Here is a 22,702-nt window from a genome sequence, read left to right as displayed (position 1 = left end):
ATAAATAAACAGAAGAACTAACAAAAAAACCAATCCTATAACCTGAATCTCAAAAGTCATCATCGGCGTCATATTCTAACCATTGCCCATTACTTCTTACCTATCTCAAAGACCTCTCCACCTAGAGCTCGAAACAGGCACGGTTGGTGAAAAAGGAAGCTGCGGAAACCCTAATTGACCTGAATTTGAAAAAAAATAGCAGACCCGAAAATAACAGAGGGTAAGAGGAAAAGCCGAACGGTGAATTCAAGTACCCAAATGGTGAAGGAGGAGATGGAAACAGAAATTGCGCCTGCGATGTGACCGTCGGTTGCGGCGGTGCCGACACTTTCGAGGGAACCACCGCCTGGTGCATCAATGAATTCTTGCTCCGATGCAACCTGAGGCTGAGGCTTTGACTGTGATCGAGCGTCCGCAGAGAGGCTGGGCGGCGTCAACTGAAGGCTTGGGGGCGATAGCTGGAGTCTCGGCAACGTCGGACCGCAGAACGGAAAAGTGAAGCGACGGCTGAATTACTCTGCAGACCGGAGTTCGCAAATGAAGAAGGGAAGTTAGCGTGATATTGGGTGTAACTGCGTCATTTGTGATTTGATTTACTTTAAAATTCTTATTTTTTAAAATTTGAAATCTGAAATTATTAATAATTAATTAATCATCTGATTTATGATTTTAATTTTATTTTTTTATTTTATTATTTACATTGTTTATTATTTTCATTGTTTCTCTATACTTTTTCTTCATATAAAAGAGTAAAATTTCTTATTTTTATCTTCTTAATTGATATTAATATTATTAAGTATATTTTTTATTATTTAATACTTTTTATTAATATCCCAAATCAGTCTCAAAAAAATTTTAGGAGAATAATTTAATCTTCAACTAATTTTAATTATCAAATCAGTTCCTAATCTTTTATTTTGTTAGACATATCAAATTTAACATCAAATTTTGATTAAAAAAAAATTAAACAAATTAGACCTTATCAATATTTAGTAAAAACCATAACAGTCTCTTTGTATAAAGGAATAATATAATATGAAGACTGATTTGTCTAATAAAATAATTTTTTGAAATAAATTAAAATATTTTTTTTATTTTCCAAAACAAATGAAAACATCTTTAATTAGGCAACTCCATTTTTTTTTTGCTAGGAGGAGTTTGCTTAGACGTGGTTCCCACCTAAAAAAAAATCATTTTTATGGATAATTAGAAAAAAATTTAAAAGAATTTAAAAAAATAATTAATTTTACAATTTAAAATATAATAAAATAAGCAATAAAAGTTTATTCATTAATAACAAATAATATGCCAGTTGTTCAGTTTACTGTGTTTGGTGGATGATAATTGTATTTATGAGGATTATCAGTTTAAGTAAAATAAGTAAAACATACTGAATATTCGATAAGTATACAGATATTTACTTTAATTTTTAATTAAATGATTATTTTGTTCGATTCATTCAGTGATGTCCGGTTAAAACGAGATTGAGAAGGGAATGGTTGATGAAGGCGACGGCAAAGAATTTAAAGAAAAAGATGTTAATTTGATAAATTAATTTGGTAAATTAAATTATAAAAGATGGTTAAAATTTTAAAATAACAGAATAAAATTTTTAATTTGAATAATTTAAGTAGTGTTTTTTATTTTTATTGAGCTAAATTTTCAGCTCATTGTTTATATTAAATCATATTCTCTTGTGTACCCAAGAGAGTCCGTAGCTGATTAATCCAATGATATATTTTCCACCGAATTTTGTCGGGACAATTTTGATATCAAACTCTCGTACCTACGTACTACACAAACTTCTCATTCTCACTACTGTATTAATTTTTTATTCCCAGCATATAAATTTACAATTTACAATAAATTAAATAATAATAAAAAAAGAAATAAAACTAACCGACTTCTCTCCCGTCCCCCTTCTCCTACTCCTCCCCATCAGACGGCACGTGACAATCACGAAAAATCCGGCGCGTCCTTACCGAGATCCATGGACGACTTTGCAGAGTTCGGAAGGGAAGCGTATCGAGCAGAAAACGAGATCGCGGCAACTGCGTCATCGTCGTTTTTAACCGCGCTTTCGTCGAAGTTGTTCGCATAGCTCATTGGATCGTAGCGGAACCCTCCGTTCTTCATGTACGGGCGGTCTCTTCCTCCTCCGCCGTAGTTCAGCCGCCGTATGAACGTCTTCCACTTCGGTCCCGCCGAAATCTCCGACCACTCTCGCACCTTCTTATAGCATCGCATCCACCATTGCTCCTTCTTCTCCGACCGTATCCCCTCCCAGTGTGGCGACCCCCTGTAGCATCGCTGGAAGCACGGGATGCAGAAGCAGTTGCAACCTCTGTTCTGGTTGAACCGCTCCTCTTGCATGTTGTCGTCGCTGGCGGCGGAGTAATCAGGTTTGTGCGGCAGCGACATGGTGAATGGCGGGAGGAAGAGGAAGAGGAAGAGGAAGAAAAGAAGGTACGGTTTTTTTCTTTTCTCTCCCCCTCTCCCCTTTCTTTTTTCACGATGCTATTAGTTTGAGTTTGACTAGGGAGCAAATGAAGAAAGTGAGGGAATAAATAACGGAAAATAGATAAACAATAAACGCTGTAAGTAACGGCTGGATAGTTACTGATACCGGGAAATGCCGGTTGTTTTTTTCTATTTTTTCCTTCAACTTCAAGCACTTGTGTAGTTGTTTTTTATTTCTTATCTACCCGGTTTTTTTTTCCTATTCATACATAAGGGAATTATTGGAGAGTTTAATTAGTATTACAGCGTAAAATATTTTATATATATAATTGTTTAATTATATTTATTTTTTAAAAATATTATTCATATAATTAATGTATAATATAATTATTTTTTGTTGATATAATATTATATATTTAAATATATGTGTGTAAAATTATTTTATATTAAAGTTTCTCTATATTTATTTAAAGATTACGAATTCGAATTTTATTCTTAATTTTAGAAAAAAAATAATACATTAAAATTAAATTATTATTAAATTATTTTCTATTTCAATTTTAAAAATAATTGTGTTATTTTTTGTGTAAGTGTTTATACTATATATAATTAAATTTATTATAATTCTTTTAGATAGATGAGAATTTATTAAATGAATGTCAAAAATAATTTTCTATCAAATATTTTTACACTGATAGTATAAAATAAATCCTTAAATTAAAATTCTATTCATTGAAATTCTATATATTGAACAAAATGGGATCCATTTTTTTTTGGGGTTATTTATCATTTGTTTATTTGGTGTTCTAGTAGTTGATCATCATTTATTTGCTCATAAATGAGTTAGATTTGCATGAATGAAAGAAATTGAAATTTATGTTTAGATAAGAGAAAAAGGAAATATTCTTCCCCCAACATATAGAAAGAATCAATAGTGAAATTAATTCTTTGAAAATTGTATTTAAAAAAATTTATTAATAAAATTGTCTTTTAAAATTTATAAATTAATGATATAAAATATTAATTGTAAAACATTAATATATTTACAATTTTTATTAATTTACATCAATAGTTTTTATAATAATTAATAATATAAAACATTAATTTACAACATAATTGATATATAATATATTTAATTAAATACTAATCAAATATATTTATAAAAATTTATTAATTTAATCTTAAATTATATTATGATTAAAGTTTATGTAATTTAAAAAAGGACTAAATTGATAAATTTCATAAATATATATGATTAATTATTGACAAAAATTATTAATAAAATAATAGAAGAACAAATATAATTAATTTATAATCTTTAAAACACGAATTTAATTGATAAATTTTTTTAAGAATAAATTTAAAAAATACCTCATCTTTTAAGACTAATTTAATTATTAATTTTATATAAAAAATACAACCAAAAAAAATTTCCCCTTCAAGAACACGTTCTCTTCTTAAATTTTCCAAAAGGAAAGTTTGAAAATTAGGAATTTAGAGGATTTTGACTTTTGAATTTGATTTGAATAATGGTGGAGGCCAGATGGCAATGTGGTATCATATTGGAAATTATTATCTATTATCATATGATAAACAAGACAGAAAATTTTAGGATTTTTTTAATATAAAATAAAAAAATTAATTAATTGCCGCATTTTCAGTGAACTTTATATAAATTATGGAGTTTATCGCACTCCCAACAAATTCTATGTTGAGTTCGGCAAACTATATAAAGTTGGTGGGACATTTTTATTTGTTCCTTTCTTTTTCAATCTCTTCAAATTTACTTTGTTCTTCTTTTTTGTTTTTCAACATCCATAAAGTTTGTTATTCACGACATTCTCAGTTTCAAGTCAATAAATAATATGTTGTTAAAGTTATTTTTTTTCAAATTAGATAGAGTTACCATTGACATGTTAGTTAAAGTTACTAGTTAGAGGTTGCATGTTAGTTAGAGTTACCGATTCACTGTTTACATGTTAATTGGAGTTACTGTTTAGTGTTAACCGTTTACATGTTAGTAGATTTTTTATGTTATTGATTTCAGGTATAGTTGCTGTTTATTATTTATAACATGTTAACTAGTATAAGTTGTTTGTCGATTCTTAGTTAGTTTAGTTAGAATAATTAGTTTAGGTTGTGAATTACATGATAATTATTGGAATAATTAATTAGGTTAAGTTAGATTAGAAAGAAACATGATTAGTAAAATTTAGGGTTCAGTTAGTTTAATTAGGGTTGTTTAGGATGGTAGTTGACGGCGTCATGTAGTTGGATTAAATTTAAATTAGTAAGTTTATAAACTGATTAAGAACTAAGGTAGACAATTATAGATTTAAATATGTTTTTTAAGAAGTTGGTTAATGTAAAAGAAATTGAGTTCAGTATATGTGATTATATTTTACTAGAGTGTGGCTAGATGGAGCAGCAGTTATTGAGCTACGAGGATACGATGTATAGATTGGATCAGGCTGAGCACATTGTTGGCAGGCTTGATCGAGTGGTACAAATTTTTCACTATTGTTTATTTTATTGTAATTAATAAACTGTGAACTTGTTATTTTATGTGTTCACCGTCCCTTTTTTCTAATTTTTTGTTTCCGTTTGGTAGGTGTCTCGCATCTTGCGCACCAGGCGGAATTTAATGACACGGCCGTCAGAGCATATTAGGCCATATCTCAGACGAGACAGGTTTGAGTATGTGGCCTATATGGTTGACTTTGAGCACGACTGGCCACTTGCCTCGGTGTTGATAGAGAGGTAGAGGCCTGAGTCCCACACATTTCATCTACCATGTGAAGAGATGACTATCACCTTGCAGGACATGTCTTATCAGTTGGGACTCAGGATTGACGGTGATCCTGTAAGTGGATGCATAGGTTGTTCAGAGCAGCACCATCAGGGACGGACCATTGAGGAGTTATGTCAGCAGCTTCTGGGTGTTGTTCCCGGCTCAGATGACAGACAGTCACAAACCAATTGGACTATGAAGCTCACTTGGTTCCACAACACAATATGCAGAGAGCTGGAGCAGGACGCCACAGGGGAGCACCTGTTGAGGTACACGAGAGAGTACATCATGCAGCTGATAGGGCGTATCCTATTTTCAGATGCATCTGACTCTAGGGTACACATCAGGTGGCTCCTCCTACTGGAGGACCTTGAGACGTGTGGTAGGTTATCGTGGGGCTCGACTGTGCTGGCATGGCTATACCGCCAGATGTGCCGTACCATGGAGTATGGTCAGTGCAATTTGGGTGGGTGCATCAGCTTGCTACTGTCTTGGGCCTATAACCATATTTCGCTGCTACAACCCGATGACTTTTATACTCGTCGATTTTTGCTGATTGAGAGGTATTATAAATACATGTAAAAATCCTTAGTTAAATTATTAACGAGTTAATGAAATTGAGCGATAATGTAAAATTGTGGTTGGCATTATAGGTGGGTTCAATACCAGCCGGACAGTACCAGAGGCAAGAGCAGGCTCAGGGATTACAAGCGTACCCTGAACGGGATTGATATGTTAAATGTAAGTGACAAATATTTAAGTATTACAAATTTATTTTAATGAAATACTTATTGCATTTGAAATTAGAATGTCACCGTTAATTTGCGTTTTGTGAACAGGTTGAGTGGACGCCATATGCTGACCTACAGCTGATTGGTCTAGTGAACCGCTTCCAATCAAGTCTTGCATGAGAGTAAGCTGCAAGGACGTGATGGCAAGGAAGATAAAGAGCCTGAAAATACTCACAGTCACACTTACCCTCATCAAGTAGCACCTGGTAATTCTGTTGTCTGGATCCAAGAACTGCCGCTAACTCTTCAACCGTGAAGTTAGTCCTCGATTGATTAAACGGGTAAACATTCATAGTGTTCACACGCTTTGAGTTGAATTCTATGACCTTCATCAACGTCTGTGAGAATTCAACACCGACTTGAAGTTGGGCAAGGGCCTCGGAGCGCTTCCTAGCAAAAAGTTCACCCAAACGGAAGTAACTTGACTTAACAGGAGCCGTGATTGGCAAATTGCGAGATTCCTTAATCACAGCGTTAATGCACTCGGAGATATTTGTTGTCATGTGACCAAATTGATGACCCTCATCCGCATACTATGCCCACTGTGACTGTGGCATTTCTTCAAGCCAGTTTGTGATTGCAACATTTTTGCCCCTCAGACGGCTAAAATAATGAGAGAACTCACGCTACGATTTCGAATACACTGCATTAATCAGAACCTTCTTCAAGTCTTTGTTCTTGAAGTGAGTCATGAAGTTGGTTGCAATGTGTCTTGTACAAAAAGCCTAGAAGGCATGAGGTGGTTTCCATAAACTTTCCTCGGCGTTCAGCGCACCATCAATTAATTTGTGTCTATCCGAAATCACTAAGAGCCCGGGTTATGGTGTCACATGCTGCCACAAATACGAAAGAAAGAACGACTACGCCTCCTTCCTCTCACCCTCAACAATGACAAATGCAATAGGCAAAATGTTTGCATTGCCGTCTTGAGCTATGGCCATCAGCAAGGTCCCACCGTATTTATCATATAAGTGTCTGCCATCAATGGAAATAAGTGGCTTTCAATGCTTGAAAGTCTCAAAACACAGAGAAAATATCCAAAAAATTGGATGAAACATGATTGTGTCAGCGGAACCAGACCAAAGCTATGTCACTAGTTGCATCCAAGTACCTAAAGACACATTTTCATTTAGCTTATTGTACATGGCTGAATAGTTTAATAGCGAATAATCATAATAAAATAAATATTACCGGACAAGTACATCTGCATAGCGAATAACCAACGAGGAAGTTCGTTGTATGACTCCTCCTAATTGCCATATATTCTAGCAATGACTCTCTGTTTTGCAAGCTAAACCTTTCTGTAGGATGCCTTGTAAACAAAGTGATTCTCCACACCTCCTTGCAGAATCCTTATGCTGATTGTTGGATTGGCTTTGACCATTGTGAAAATGTGTTGAGCAATCACCTTTGAATCCAACCTATGATGGTCTTTCCCCCATCGATGTTTGCATGCAAGTATGAGGACCAGTGTATCTCCTAACCTTCCACTTTTTTTGCTTTCGGCGATATGATATGAGTATGCTCCAATTACAACCGGGCCCGAACTGAATACACTGTGCATTATACCTCAACTGGTCACTCTCTACTATTTTGTACCCTGCAGCCCTCCTGATGCTGTACCGCTTAACTGCCAACATGACTTCTTCCTTGTTCTTAAATTGTTGTCCAACCTCGAACTCGTTGCTTGGATCTTCTTCGGGGACTCCCTGGGTAAATGACCAATCCAAAGTCATTGCATTGAGATTTAACTTAGTGAAATGATCTAGCCGGTCATATAGTCGAGAAATGGCAGGCTGTGTCAAAGTGATCTGTGTGTCGCCGTAGTAGTTCATATCTTCTTCGTCGTCACCATCATCAAGAATTTCGGGTGGTTCTTCATCAGCATCGTCTCCGTCATCGGGGTTAACTTTGTACTGATCTATCATCGAATCTCTGATAACATAACCCTCATGACTTTCAACATCATCATCCATTAAGTCAACATTATGAAATTCAACATTAGATCCCTCTTAACTACCTTCAGGTGGCATATTTAGAACCACCATTGTCCTTTTTATAGTTTGTCTAACAGCTCCATTCAACAGACTATCATCAACAGTATCTGTAAATGATCCTCGGCCACACAACTCAACGAGGAACACAAATAATTCCAACAGATGAACATTTGTCCATCAGTTGTGCCACGACCTTATACGCCATACGTCTTCGTCGTCACATAAACGATACCTAATTTAAAACAACAAATATTTCTCACAACTGTGGTATAATAAATATACTAGTAGCAGAGACAAGACAACTGTAATATACCTTTTATAAAACAAACTCTCATCTACTTTGGTCAGATATCTATAGTAAATTTTTTTCACCCTTTTTGTCTCTTGCTGTCCGATGAAATGCAATATCAGATTCTTCAACACTGTTAGACTGTTAACTTCCGGTGTCATATAGGTAATTGTTCGTTGCCCTGATTTAAAAACGACAGAACCTTCTTCATCATAGACTATTTCACCATCGTAATGAATGGATAACAATGGATTCTTTGACATTGTAGGGAAAAATAATTGTGGAGAATGAATTTGTGGTTCTCTGCTCCGCTCTCCAACAGGCATATTTTTTTTTTAGAAACCCAACATAGAGTTTGCTGGAGGTGCGATAAGCTTCCCCTAATTAAAAAAAATCGTATTTTAAAAAATAAAGTTGAAATATCTTGTTTTAGGAATTAATTAATTTTTTTATTTTATATTAGAAAAAAATCCAAAAATTTCATAAGTAAAATAATAATAAAACTAAGTTTTAATAATATGTTATTTAGAAATATCTAGAAAGTGAGGATGAGAAATAATTAAAAAAATTAAAATATAGAATGTGAGTTTGGAATGAAACATTAATTAATACAGATCTACTACACATCCAAAGCATTATTGTCATCCAATTTTAATAAAGTAGACTCAAAACCAACAAAAATCACTCTCGCTAAAAGAGCATAATCATACGCGCGGGGCTTTACATTATTGTCGTTGTCGTCTTCTTTTTCTTCGCATTCCTCCTCCTTCTCCTCCTCCTCCTCCTCCTCCTCCTTCGCGCTCTTTCTTCTTTGCGTGTTTTTTCATTATCGTCATTCTTTTATTGCTGCTGTTGTTGCTGTATTTTTTTTCCTCCTCCTCTCCTTGGTGATTTTACAGCATTATGAGTTTCTTCTTTTTTTTTGTTTGATTTTTTTTCTCTTTTTCTTGATTTTATTTCTCTCAAGAGAGTGAAACAAAAAGAATTATAATAAAAAGAAATAAGAAGAAGATAAAAAAGCAGTAGAAGATGAGGAGGAAGAGTTTTAAATTGTACAAAACAACAAGACCAAATGCATCGTAATTCACTCAGAAATGAACCAAAATTTCATCCAAAATGAACCAAAAATTAAATTTTGAATGAACCAAAATTACTTAATGATGATGATACACAAACAAACTCGTTTCAAAACAAGCACAGACCAAGTGCACCTTATTTAAATCCAAAATGAACCGAAATTACTTAATAATTGTGTTCGAAAACAAGCATAAACAAAATTGAATGATCAGAAATTCACTAAAAAATGAACCAAAATTACATCCAAAATGAACCGAAATTACTTAATGATAACGATATACAAATAAACTCGTTTCAAAACAACTACAGACTAAGTGCACCTTATTTAAATCCAAAATGGACCGAAATTACTTAGTGATTGCGTTCGAAAACAAGCACACAAACAAAATTGAATCATGAACAAAAATGCATCCAAATTCATCAAGTGATTTTGCAGCATTATGCATTTCTTCTTTGTTTGATTTTTTCATGTTATTGTTAAGAGTGTAAAACAAGAAGAACTATGAGAAGAAAAAACAAAGAGGAGAAGATGAACAAAACAAGAAGAAGAAGAAAAATATGATAAGGAGTTTTCGGGAATTTTTTATTCTTGTTTCTTCTTTTTTGTTTGATTTTTCTTCTCTTTTTCTTGGTTTTATTCCTCTCAATAGAAGATGTGAGGAGAAAAAATTTTGAATTGTGCAGAACAACGAGATCAAATGCACATTAATTCACTCAGAAATGAACCAAAATTACATCCAAAATGAACCAAAAATTAAATTCTGAATGAACCGTTACTTAATAATGACGATACACAAACAAACTCGTTTCAAAACAAGCATAGACCAAGTGCATCTTATTTAAATCCAAAATGAACCGAAATTACTTAATGATTACGTTCGAAAACAAGAACAAACAAAATTGAACGATAAGAAATTCACTCAGGAATAAACCAAAATTACATCCAGAATGAACCAAAAATTAAATTTCGAATGAACCAAAATTACTTAATGATAATGATATACAAACAAACTCGTTTCAAAATAAGTACAAACCAAGTGTACCTTATTTAAATCCAAAATGAATCGAAATTATTTAATGATTGCATTCGAAAACAAGCACACAAATAAAATTGAATAATAAAAAATTTCACTCAGAAATGAATCGAAATTACATCTAAAATAAATCGAAATTACTTAATGATGACGATACACAAACAAACTCATTTCAAAGCAAGCACAAAACAAGTCAATTTTAAACAAAAACATATCCAAATCAATTTTGGATAAGAACAATGTCATCAATATGGTACAAATTTGATAATAATAATAACAATAACGACGATAACGATAACCATGAGACGTATTAAAAGAAGATAATGACGATAACGATGATGATCATGATGACGAAGGAGAAAGATGAAAAAAAAAAGATGAAAAGAAATTCCAATTAAAAAAGAAGGAGAAGGAGGAGGAGGAGGAGGTACTATTGGTGACGATGGTAACTAAATTAAAAAATAATAAAAAAAGGAAGAGAAAAAGATGACGTAATATCAAGGATAAAAAAGAATGTACGTATGTAAATTTGAAAGAAGAAGGAAAGAAGAAGAAGAACTGAAACATAAAAAAATTGCATAAATCTAAAAATTTGGCTAGACTTGATTCATTAAATTACTTAAATATAAAATTTTGTTGTAATTAATATATGACATTTTTCATATCAAATAAGAGAGTACTCGATTATATTCATTCATAAGCGACTAAATAATAGGTACAAATATATACTATACACCACCAGATAGGCATGTACGTTCTTACGCCTTGATTACATGCATAGAGATTTAAAATGAAGCTCGGTCGAAGGAACACAAATGAGTTATCATGTTAATCATGTGAACATTAAAATCAATCACTAAAATTAATTATTAATTTAAAATATATATTAAAAAATAAATATATATATTAAAAATAAATTAAATTATACATGCAATTATATATAAATATATTAGTAATTAATTTAATAATTAATTTTAGTATATAAATAAATTTTTTAAATAAATTCACATAAAAAAATTTTTGGTATACATAAGCTAATTAACATAAAACAATAGAAAAAAAGTCCTTTTGTCGAAAAGAAGCTAAACAAATAAAATCTTCAATGTTAAAGGCATTTCTTCACCTATTTTAGTTGGTTTCTATATATTATGAAATTATTATTAATTAAACTTTTGCTTAAAATGATGACTACTTTTCTTCAATACTAATTTAAGTTGATTGATTGCTTTTGATATATAATTGACCGTTTCCTAGGAGAGCCAGCCATAAGACATAAACTAATTATGTGTCATATGATATGATCATTCATATGCCGTATGTTCCAATCATAATTTTTTTTTGAAATAAATTAAGAAAATTATTATTTTCACATCATTATTTTAACGTTAAATTCTTAGATACGCATTTTTTTTGGAATTTAGGACAAATACATTGCACTCCCGACGAATTTATAATTTATATAAAATTTGTCACATCTTTTGACAAACTAAGTAGAGTTTTTAAAATAAAAGCAGAACTGGTGGCCTATTTGGTTTTTATTTTAGTATTTTTTTTTACAATGTCAATAAATATATTGTTATTCATTCATTATGATAGTAAAATAGTATATGATGAAAAAAGTTCTCTCATTTTTAAGTCTGGACAATCAATAATTACGTACATGACACCGGAAATTAACAGTCTAATAGCATTAAAAAATTTGATATTGCATTATGTTGGGCAACAACAAACGAGGAGAGTGAAAAAAATTTACTACAGATATTCGACCGAAGTAGATGACAATTTGATTTATAAAAGGTATGTTACAGTTGTATTTGCTCTGTTGTTATTATGTTTATTAGACCACGATTTTAAGAAATATCTGTTTTGAATTAGGTATCGGTTACGTGACGACGAGGACGTATGTCTTATAAGGTTGTGGCACAACTGATGGACAAATGTTCATCTTTGGAATTATTCGTGTTTCTCGTTGAGTTGGGTGGACGAGAAACATCTGCGGATACTGTGGATGATAGTCCTTTAAGTGGAGTTATTAGACGAAATATTAGAAGGATGATGGTTGATCTAAATATGCCACCTGAAGGTAGTCAAGAAGGCTCGAACGCTAAACTTGGTAATGCTGACATGATGGAAGATAATGTTGAAAGTCATGAGGGTTCTGCTATAAGGGATCCAATGATGGATCCGTATAAAGTTAACCTTGATGACGGAGACGATGCTAATGATGAACCAACGGAAATTCCTGATGATGGTGACGAGGAAGAACAGATGAACTACTACAGTGACACATAAATTGCTTTGACACAGCCTGCCATTTCTCGACCATATGACTGGCTGGATCACTTCTCCAGGTTGAATCTCGATGCAATGACTTCTGATTTGTTGTTTACCCATGGAGGCCCCGAAGAGGATCCAAGCAATGAGTTTGAGGTTGGACAACAATTTGAGAATAAGGAAGAAGTCATGTTGGCAGTTAAGAGGTACATCATCAGGAGGGCTATGGAGTACAAAATTCTAGAGAGTGACTAGTTGAGATATAATGTACAGTGTATCCAGTTCGGGCTCGGTTGCTCTTGGAGCATACGCATAGCATACCATCGAAAGCAAGAAAAATGGGAGGTTAGGAGATACAATAGTCCTCATACTTGCATGCAAACATCCATAGGTTAAGACCATCGTAGGTTGGATTCAAAGGTGATTGCTCAATACATATTCACAATGGTTAAAGTAGATCCAACAATCAGCATCAAGCTTTTGCAAGGAGGTATGGAGAATCACTTTGATTGCAAGGCGTCCTACAGAAAGGTTTGGCTTGCAAAGTAGAAAGTCATTGCTAGAATATATGGCAATTAGGAGGAGTCATATAACGAGTTTCCTCGTTGGTTATTTGCTATGCAGATATACTTGCCTGGTAAAATTCATTTCAATGTCCTTAGTTATGTATAAAGTCACCATCTATATGTGCTAACTATTAATGGATTTTTAGGTACCTGGGTACAACTTATGACACAACCTTGGTCTGGTTTAGTCAATACTGTCATGTTTCATTGGATTTTTTTTGGACGTTTCCACCGTGTGTTGAGACTTTCAAACATTGACAAGCCACTTATTTTCATCGATGGCACCCACTTATATGGTAAATATGGTGGCACGTTATTGATGGCCATTGCTCAAGATGACAATGTAAACATTTTGCCTATTGCATTTGCCGTTGTTGAGGGTGAGACGAAGGAGGCTTAGTCATTCTTTCTTTCGTATCTGCGGCAGCATGTGACACCACAACTCGGCATCTTAGTGATTTCAAACAGACACAAACCAATACCTGGCGTTTAGCGCCAAATGCCTCGTACTTCGTGCAAGCTCTCCGTGAAGCTGGCGCTAAAAGCCACGACTTGGCGTTTAGCGCCAGGTGCCTTGTAAAGTGTGCCAAAATCCTGTGCTAGTGGCGCTAAATGCCACTATCTGGCGTTTAGCACCAAGAGTCTAGAAATGGCATATATGCTCTCTGTTTGGTGGTGCTAAACGCCACTGCTCGGCATTAGAGCCAGTAGCACGTCCAAGTGCTCCACGGAAGGCTTTATTTGTTTTTCTTTAATTAATTTTTAAATTAGAAAAAGATATTATTAGGGTTTAGAATTTTTATTTGAAATCAATTAGGATTAGATATAAAAGGAGAAAAGATTCAGTCCTTTGGGCTCTCTTCTCTGCTTCTTCTTCATTCAGTAATTTCATACTTTTTACTCTAGGTTTTTCTCTGGGTCATGAGCAACTAAACCCCCATTGTTAAGGTTAGGAACTCTGTTTATTTTAATGGATTAATACTATTGTTATTCTACTCTTAATCAATACACTGATTTAAATTTAAGGATTGGTTTCGTTCTTCATCCAAGAAATTAAAGTATATTGGAAGATAACTCTTTTTCTATTTTAATTCTTGTCGAATCTTGGAAAAGTTAAATCACTTGAATAACAGCTTGAAATCAATTTCTCATAATTCTCTAATTATCTAAATTTAACGAGATACGTAACATATAATCTCCTTATTTTTAGGTGCTTAGGGCTTGTGTGGTTCTTAAACTAGAATTGGACTTGATCTTCTAATTTAAATTAAGTGACCAAGGAATTGGCGGTTGATTGAGTTAGATGAGATTAAATTACTAATAAGGAATTAGAGTTTAATCACTTAAGGTTTATCATGAATTGAATCGTTGCATGATTAAAGTAGTTGATAAGAATTATTAATCCGGAAATTTAAACATCTCCAAAATTTTATCTGTTTTCTCATACTATTTTCACCAACCCTTCATTACTTGCATTTTGAACTCTCTGATTTACTGCTTTATGCTATTCAAACTCGAAATCACTCAACTTAGCTTGTTTGACTAGTCTAATCACTCAACTATTATTGCTTAATCCATTAATTCTCGTGGGATCGATACACACTCACTTGAGTTATTACTTGCTACGACCTGGTATACTTGCCGGTATTCGAAATTCTGCACCACCAATTAAAATCCATAAAATATAATGATACATGACAATGCAAATTAATAAATATATATGAATCATAGTATCATTAAAATTTACTTGTAAACAAAAACTTTAATACCCATAATATTCATTATATTGACTATAGTATTGAAATTAAAAAATAAAATACTACTTCTTAATATATGTTGGCTAATTAAAAAGCAAAATATTTTTTATTTCAACCTAATTATATGTAAATAGCATAATAAATATTATTTACAATAATTATAAATATATTATATTAATATTTATGTAATTTTTTAAATATAATTATTATAAAAAATATTGTGGATATTTTTTAATAAATTATATATTAATCATAATATAATATGTAATGGAAGAATTTATATTACATGTAAATATAACTATAATCACCAAATAAATAAATCGAATAATATATAATATAATAGATTAAAAACGGTCTAGTGCTCAACTATTTTGGTAATATTTGAAGTATCAAGTTCAAATCTTTCTCAAAGTAAAGTTTGTATTTTTATCAAGTTTATTTGAATTGTAAAATCCACTAATCCAACCTGAAAAAAGGTTGTATTTTTTATCACGTTTATTTAAAAAAAATATATAGATAGAGAATGAAAATATTAAACAATGTGGATAATAAATATATCGGATGTTCATTTTACTAGGTGTACAGATGATTATTCTAATATGAAGATTTAGATAAATAATTTAAAAATATAATATATTTTTATTTAATTGGTGATTATTTATATTATTCAAAAAGTCATTGTTATCTAAGGTAATCTTTATTTAAATTGTGGTGAAATCCAATGACCTAGCGTGGAAAAAAAATTACAATTGCGCTGGTATAAATCAAGGTTGCGAGAATCGGATCGGTCAATAAACCGGTGAGGTTACTGGTTAAATGGTTTACTGGTTTGATCGGGGTTCAATCGGTTTAATTAAATATTAAATAAAATTATTAAAAAACTTAAAATAATTTTAAGTATATAAATTCAATAATTTCTAACTTAATAAAATTTAATGTTTCACATAATAAATTATCCATTACTTAATATTAGAGGTTCACAAACAACTTCAAACATCAAAGTTTATAACTAAACAAAAAAAATGTACATAATGACAAACCGATAATGTTCTACATTCAAAAGAAACAATTACTAGCAAGTTTTCAACTAATCAAAGGTGCAACTCATCAAAAATCATAATTATCATTAAGTGTTTCATTGATAATCTTGAACAGCATTATCTTGTGGCTGTGGGTTACTTTGTGATTGTTCCATCTATAACAACAATTAGAAAATCAAAGACCAGAAAACAACTTCAGAAAACCATGAAAATAATGAAACAGCAAGCATATTCAAAAGCAGCAAGAAATATTCATCATGAAGTAGCAAACAGAAGCAGCAAAACATATTCAAAATCAAAAACAGCAATTATGAAAATAATAAAACAGCAAACATATTCAAAAGCAGCAAAAAATATTCAACATGATTCATGAAGCAGCAAACAGAAGCAGCAAAACATATTCAAAATAAAAAACAGCAATCATGAAAATAATGAAACAGCAAACATATTCAGAAGCAGCAAAAAATATTCATCATGATTCATGAAGCAGCAAACAAAAGCAGCAAAACATATTCAAAATAAAAAACAGCAATCATGAAAATAATGAAACAGCATACATATTTAGAAGCAGCAAAAAATATTCATCATGATTCATGAAGCAGCAAACAGAAGCAGCAAAACATATTCAAAATAAAAAACAGCAATCATGAAAATAATGAAACAGCAATCAAAATAACCTCAAAACGAAGGCAGCATAGAACAGAACCTCAGAAAATCAAGATCAGGCGAGCTCATAAAGAAGGCAGCATAGAATAGGCGAGCTCATAAATCAAGATCAGAACCTCAGAAAATCAAAAACAAAAATCAAGAAGGCAGCATAGAACAGGCAAGCTCAGAAATCAAGATCAGAACCTCAGAAAATCAAAATCAAGAAACATAGAACTCATAAATCATAATCAGAATTAAGAAGGAAGCAAGTTCAAATTCAAGAAGACAAGAACAAAGTCTTACCGGCGAATGAGGAGGCGGGCTCGGCGACGATCGGCGACGAGGAGGCAGGCTCAGTGAGAAGCAGAACGCGGTGGTGGTCGCGGCTGCTGTGGATGGCTGTGGGTGGCGAATGAGGAGGCGGGCTCGGCGACGTTCGGCGACGAGGAGGCGGGTTCAGCGAGAAGCAGAACGCAGTGGTGGTCACGGCTGCTGTGGGTGGCTGTGGGTGAATGGAGCTTGGTGGCAATGGTGGCCTTGGTGGGTGAATGGCCGCTGGCGCTGAAGGCACTTCGAAAGGGGAAGAAACGGGAGATTACTCAAATTAGGGTTAGTGGCATAGTGGGTTAGGTTACCACAGAACGCGTACGCCTTTCTTTTTTTTTAAAAAAAAAGGCCAAAACGACGTCGTTTGGCATCTGAAGTTGCAAACTACTAAACCGCAAAAAAACCGGACGATTCTTCCAGTTCGTCAATTAACTCCGGTTCGACCGATTTTTTCACCGATTCTTTGCCAGCCGATTTTTGCCATTACCCGGACTGATTAAGTAACCGGTTCCCAATTATTTCGATTGAACCGGTCGGTCCAGTCCGATTTTCAAAACCATGGTATATATCATGCGGTCGTTTCATCGTTTTCTTCCATACCGTCTTTTCTTTCCTTTTTTATTTCAAAAAATAAAAATTTATAAAAATTATGAAAAATTATGCCAATATGAAAAATAACTACTACATAATTTGAGGAGATTCTTTCGGAGAATATTATTTATTATTTTTTCTTTTCTTGGAGTGTTAATTTTAATTTCAATAGTTTTGTTTCTTATTCCAAAATTTATATTATACATTTGTTTTTTGAAAACAATTGATCAAATAACTGCAGAGTCATTAATTTTTGAAATGACAAGACAAGAACAATTTTTTTTTATTTTAATACCACATATTAGTTATTTCATTAAATTAATAATTTACTACCTCCAGCTATTGACAATAATTTTTAATTTAAATTTAAAATTTTTAATTCTTAAACTACTAAATTTGAATGAAACCAAAATGTCTGTTATAATGATTAGAATTAGAGATCTAGAATATATCTTTTATGAACAATTCTCTCTATCATAAAACTAACAAAACTGCCAATATAATTAACTAATTCAATTCTTTAATAATTATAATATTACCCAAACTAATTTTTATATTAATAACAAATATAATAAAATTCTATCGGAACTTCACTGCTTGATGGTTTAATATGCGGTTGCTTAAGTGATTTGGGAATGGGTAAATAAATTTTCATCTGGTAGTTGTCCTCAACGAGGAAGGTCTCATGAAATTCTATTGTTGTTTGCACACTTAGGACTTGTGTCTCCCTTTCGTTGTTTATTTATTTATAATTCGTCTAATAATAATAATAATAATAATGTGTCCTAACTCCTAACTAGGAAGCAAGTAATCTACGCTTTGATTAGCCACTATATATCAAGTTACAAAAAACAAACATAGTTGTAGTAACTATGGTCCTCAATAAGCATGAGAGTAACCAACATAATTCAACCTGGGACGAATACTATGGTGACTGTACTTGGGATCCCCATAATCTACAGCTTTTATAACCATAGCTTCACGCCTCCCATCGTGTTCTTGAACTGCGCCAAACACGATCTCATTCGGCTCGCAGCTCGGCTCGTAGTAGCCTTGTGGGGTGTTGGCTGTTGTTGTTGATGAAGAGTAGCGTGTTTGAATTTGATGATGCTGCTGGTGTTGTTGAATCTGATGGTGCTGAAGCTTAGGATGCTTATATTGATGATGTGGCGGTTGTTGTTGTTGATGTTGATGATCACCATCATCATAGTCACCTCCATTATTATCATCATCCCATTTGTCCAAATAATTATTATTAGGCCTAATTGGTTTCGAGTTCTGTGGCTTCTCAATCTCATTGTTATTGTTGGTAACAAAAGGGTATGTTGTTGTTTTTCTATTATGTGTTGGTGTTCTTGTTTCTAATGGTGGAGGAGGTTCATCTTCATTTGGAATCACATAACTCTCTTGCACTGGCCATGATTGATGATGGGTCCTGTTTGATGGTGGATAATGGTGGTATTGTTGTTGGTATTGAGGATGATGATGATATTGATGAAGTTGTGAAGATTTGTTCCTTTTGGATGATGATGATGAGAATAAGCCACCTAAGATTTCAGCCATGGATGTGCCTGAGTTGAGGAAGAGTCTTCCAATGGAGACAAAGAAGCCTTCTTGTTTCTCGAATTCGTCCTCGTCTTCACTTGGGATCAATGGAGGCCTGACTGAGTTTGGAGGAAGCCTTTGATGTGGTGGAGGTGCTGTGCCTTTCCTTAATGGAGGTCTTGGATCCTGAAAATGAAACAATAATATTATGCTGATTATTACATGTTTAATAGGGTCAGTACTAAGCGGATGGGTGAGCTAACTACTCAGATCAGTTTTGGCCGCTATTTATTATAATGCAATATATTTGGGACAAAACTATAATTTAAACATTGCATATCTCCATAATTTTTGGGAGAAAATTTTGTAATATGGACCTTGTAAACATTCTACTTACGAAAAAAAATGTAAAAAGAATCATAACAAACAGGAAGAATTTGCATAGTATGGATGAGTGCAGCAGGTCAACGAAAAAATGAATAAACTTTCTAACCATGAAGAGAAAAGATAACTGAAATTTATAAATATTCTAAATTGTCACAATGGTAAATGTGAAAGCAGAGCATAATGTAATAGAAGAAAAATCATTAGCACATGTATGTGTTTTACTTACATCATGAGAAGAAAACATTGCTCTCACTCTCCACTGCAGTAATGCTAGCATATAGCCAAAGAATCCAGCAGCAAGAAGCACCACTATTCCTACAATTTTTATATCAAAATATTAAAAACATATATATAAAATTCCCAATCTCACTCCCCACCCGAAAAATACCAAAAATAAGGTTTGTTTAGTGATACCTAAGTGGAAACTAGCATCATAGTCATCGGAAGAAGAAGAATCAGTATTACAATCATCATGGTGGAGTTGAATTTCTCTAATTGCTTGGTTTCCACGATCCACCACCAAAAGGGAGCAGCTGCTACCAACATACTTTACATCAAAATCATTTGAAAATTTTGCATCTTCACTTGCACCATCAACATGCCCTCTTGATTGCCCCCATTTTCCACCACCCGCAATGGTTGTAACCCCTTCATGCATATTATAAAATCACTGTAAATACAGAGGCTAGTAACCAAATTTTTGGTGCACCTAAGAGAGAAAAACATGAACACCAATCTCTTGTGGTACACATGTCTTATCTTAAACTCACCAATCAATTACTCAAACCAACTCAAAAAGTAATAAATTAATGCGTCTCTCATCTTATAAACTCTTCATTCTTCTTTACTTTTTTCAATGTGTAACTAATTTCATACACTATTTCTCACACTTGCAACATTAACACATATAAGTCAATTTATGTTTGTGCTTATATTAAGGTAGTTAAAACTCTTATTAACTCAAAATCTTTTGATATTATAATTTTGAATAAGTCAATTTACTGTGATAATTTATTAGATCATACGATTTTAGATTCAAGTCGGTTACCATTTATGTTTAACATTTAATGGTATGTCGTTGACCAATAAATTGTTATATGCACAAGATAGGATTCAAATTCCCTACAGTTGCTTAATTAAATGAGTGAACAAACTAACTTATTTTAACTACTTTGATGCGTATGTAAAATTTAGAACGTAAATCCTTAGTTTATACCTTGATCAGTGATTTTTCTGATGGCCATATTCATAGTGTCAGCAACGTAAATATTTCCACTGTCATCCACTGTAAGCCCTTTAGGGTGATTCATTCTGGCGTCTCTAAGTCTCCCATCTATGTGTCCAATATACCCTTCACTTGATCCAGCAAGAACTTTGGGCCTGCCATCTGCATATACTTTTTCCATTAATCAACCATAAAAAAAAAAATACTATCTTTAAGAACCTCAAAATTACAAATCAAATTTGTAGGGACCAGGAAAAATTTAAAAAAAAAAGGTAAAGAAGGACTACAGTTGTAAATTCTGTATCTTTTTTATTTTCTAGTACCTTCCCTCCCTATTTTTATTGTAATGCATGATTTAGTTTTATTCTTCTGTACGGGTAGTACAGCTAAAAGATATGTTATACTCTTTATTTGTACTACTTTAATATATTTTATTTTATTTTATATTTGTGAATAAGGTATATTATTGTACTTTAAAAAGTGGAGTCTTGCACTTAACAAAAGCTCACCAAGCGTCTTTGCTTTTCTCAGCTGAATCAAAAGGTTTCCCATGCAACAAGTTAAGTCCTCGTACAAACTAAGGAAAAAAATTTAACCAGCAGAAAATCTTAAAGGATACACTTGTCTTGAATGTTGAATGAATCTGTATTTTGGGACCATGAAGCAGAGAAAAAAAAAAGACACAAGAATGATTAAACACTATAGCTGTTTAATTCTGTCATTGTCTTGAAACTAAAAATGAATATGGCAGACCAAGAATAACCAAATTGAATGACAATTTGAATAAAGCTATGAAGGTATACAAAATCTTCAAACTTAGATAAATTTCAAAATTTAACATGAAAAAGAAGTTTGTGAGACCCATTTTGTCATAATGTTCACATTGATTATTGCTTGAATGACAAGTCATTAATGAAAATTTATAACCATGTCACTTTAACGTATCTGGTATAAATTGATTAACAACGACTCATTTAGAATAAAGAAGCTTACATCGAGATATTGGGACAGGAATCTTGTAGAGATTACTGTTCTCTGAATCCAGAACTAGGAATTCACCATTTGGAGATACTTCAACTGAGTAAGGCTCAACTCCAAGCTTAGTTCCATCAAATATAGTCTCCACAGTGTAGCCACCTTCGAATTTCACCATGGACCTTCCATGTTGTTGCACTATGAAGATCAGAAATTAAACCATTGAAAATATCAATCTTAAAATAAAAAGAAAAAGAACTCATCCAAGAAATGAAATTGAAGACCACTCTGTATATATACCTGGTTTATTAGAAGATGTGGATTTTAGTGACCATAGCCATTTAACTAGCGCCGAAACCGCATTGGACACAAAGCCAGTAACAATCTCTGCATGATGTTGTCACATGAATTCCCATAGAACAAAACAACAAAACAAGAATTTTTCAAAAGAAATTAAGAATTGTTGCACTTACTAGCAGGTGGTAGTGGTGCTGCTGAAGCTGAAGAGAAGAGGGTAGCAGGTAAAATCACCAAAGAAAAAATCAGAAAAAGCCAACTCCTCCTATAACCCATTATTCTTGTTCCTTATTATCTTTATCAAATGTCACATACTCATATGTGTATTATATATGCTAAGCTATAAGGTGCGTATTTTTTATGAAATTAAATTCCAATAAAGTATTATTAGAGAAAGAGAAGACAAAGGGCATCAATGTAGTATTCTTCTTCATATGAATCAGCACGAACCGACATTCACAAGAAAACGTAACAATCAAGAGAGAATACTCTAAAAAGGAGGATTCAGATTTTGTAGAGGAGACAGATTGTAGAACTGATGGTGAGATGCAATCATATAGAATTTGTGTTTATTGATTGTCCTGTCCTTTTAGTATATCTTGTACTTGTATATGTCTATCTCTACGACAAA

At 32.8% G+C, this 22,702-nt stretch overlaps 2 protein-coding genes across 3 annotated transcripts; one reads left to right on the top strand and one right to left on the bottom strand.

Annotated features, from left to right (window-relative positions):
• Positions 1-12,806: 12,806 nt before the first annotated feature.
• On the top strand, positions 12,807-13,679 carry LOC112803944 (uncharacterized). Its single transcript, XM_025847393.1, has 4 exons — positions 12,807-12,919; positions 13,121-13,244; positions 13,338-13,350; positions 13,426-13,679. The coding sequence occupies exons 1-4, from the start codon at positions 12,807-12,809 to the stop codon at positions 13,677-13,679; spliced, it is 504 nt and encodes a 167-aa protein (XP_025703178.1).
• A 4,681-nt stretch (positions 13,680-18,360) lies between these two features.
• On the bottom strand, positions 18,361-22,475 carry LOC112802496 (uncharacterized). Of its 2 annotated transcripts, XM_072237735.1 has the most exons (8): positions 22,248-22,475; positions 22,075-22,161; positions 21,793-21,972; positions 21,309-21,442; positions 20,791-20,961; positions 19,989-20,222; positions 19,801-19,889; positions 18,361-19,373 (listed from the first exon to the last, which is right to left on the bottom strand). In XM_072237735.1, exons 4-8 carry the CDS (start codon positions 21,349-21,351, stop codon positions 18,522-18,524), a joined length of 1,389 nt encoding a protein of 462 aa, XP_072093836.1. In that variant the 5' UTR covers positions 21,352-21,442; positions 21,793-21,972; positions 22,075-22,161; positions 22,248-22,475; the 3' UTR covers positions 18,361-18,521. The 2 variants fall into 2 exon arrangements, with proteins under 2 accessions (XP_072093836.1, XP_025701520.1); XM_025845735.3 differs by lacking the exon at positions 21,309-21,442.
• Positions 22,476-22,702: the final 227 nt, after the last annotated feature.

The sequence above is a fragment of the Arachis hypogaea genome, chromosome 5 (genome assembly GCF_003086295.3).
Source record: "Arachis hypogaea cultivar Tifrunner chromosome 5, arahy.Tifrunner.gnm2.J5K5, whole genome shotgun sequence".
In the NCBI taxonomy this organism is placed as follows: Eukaryota; Viridiplantae; Streptophyta; class Magnoliopsida; order Fabales; family Fabaceae; genus Arachis; species Arachis hypogaea.
Note: the sequence above shows the minus strand (reverse complement) of the source record. Positions and strands in the feature narration are given on the sequence as shown.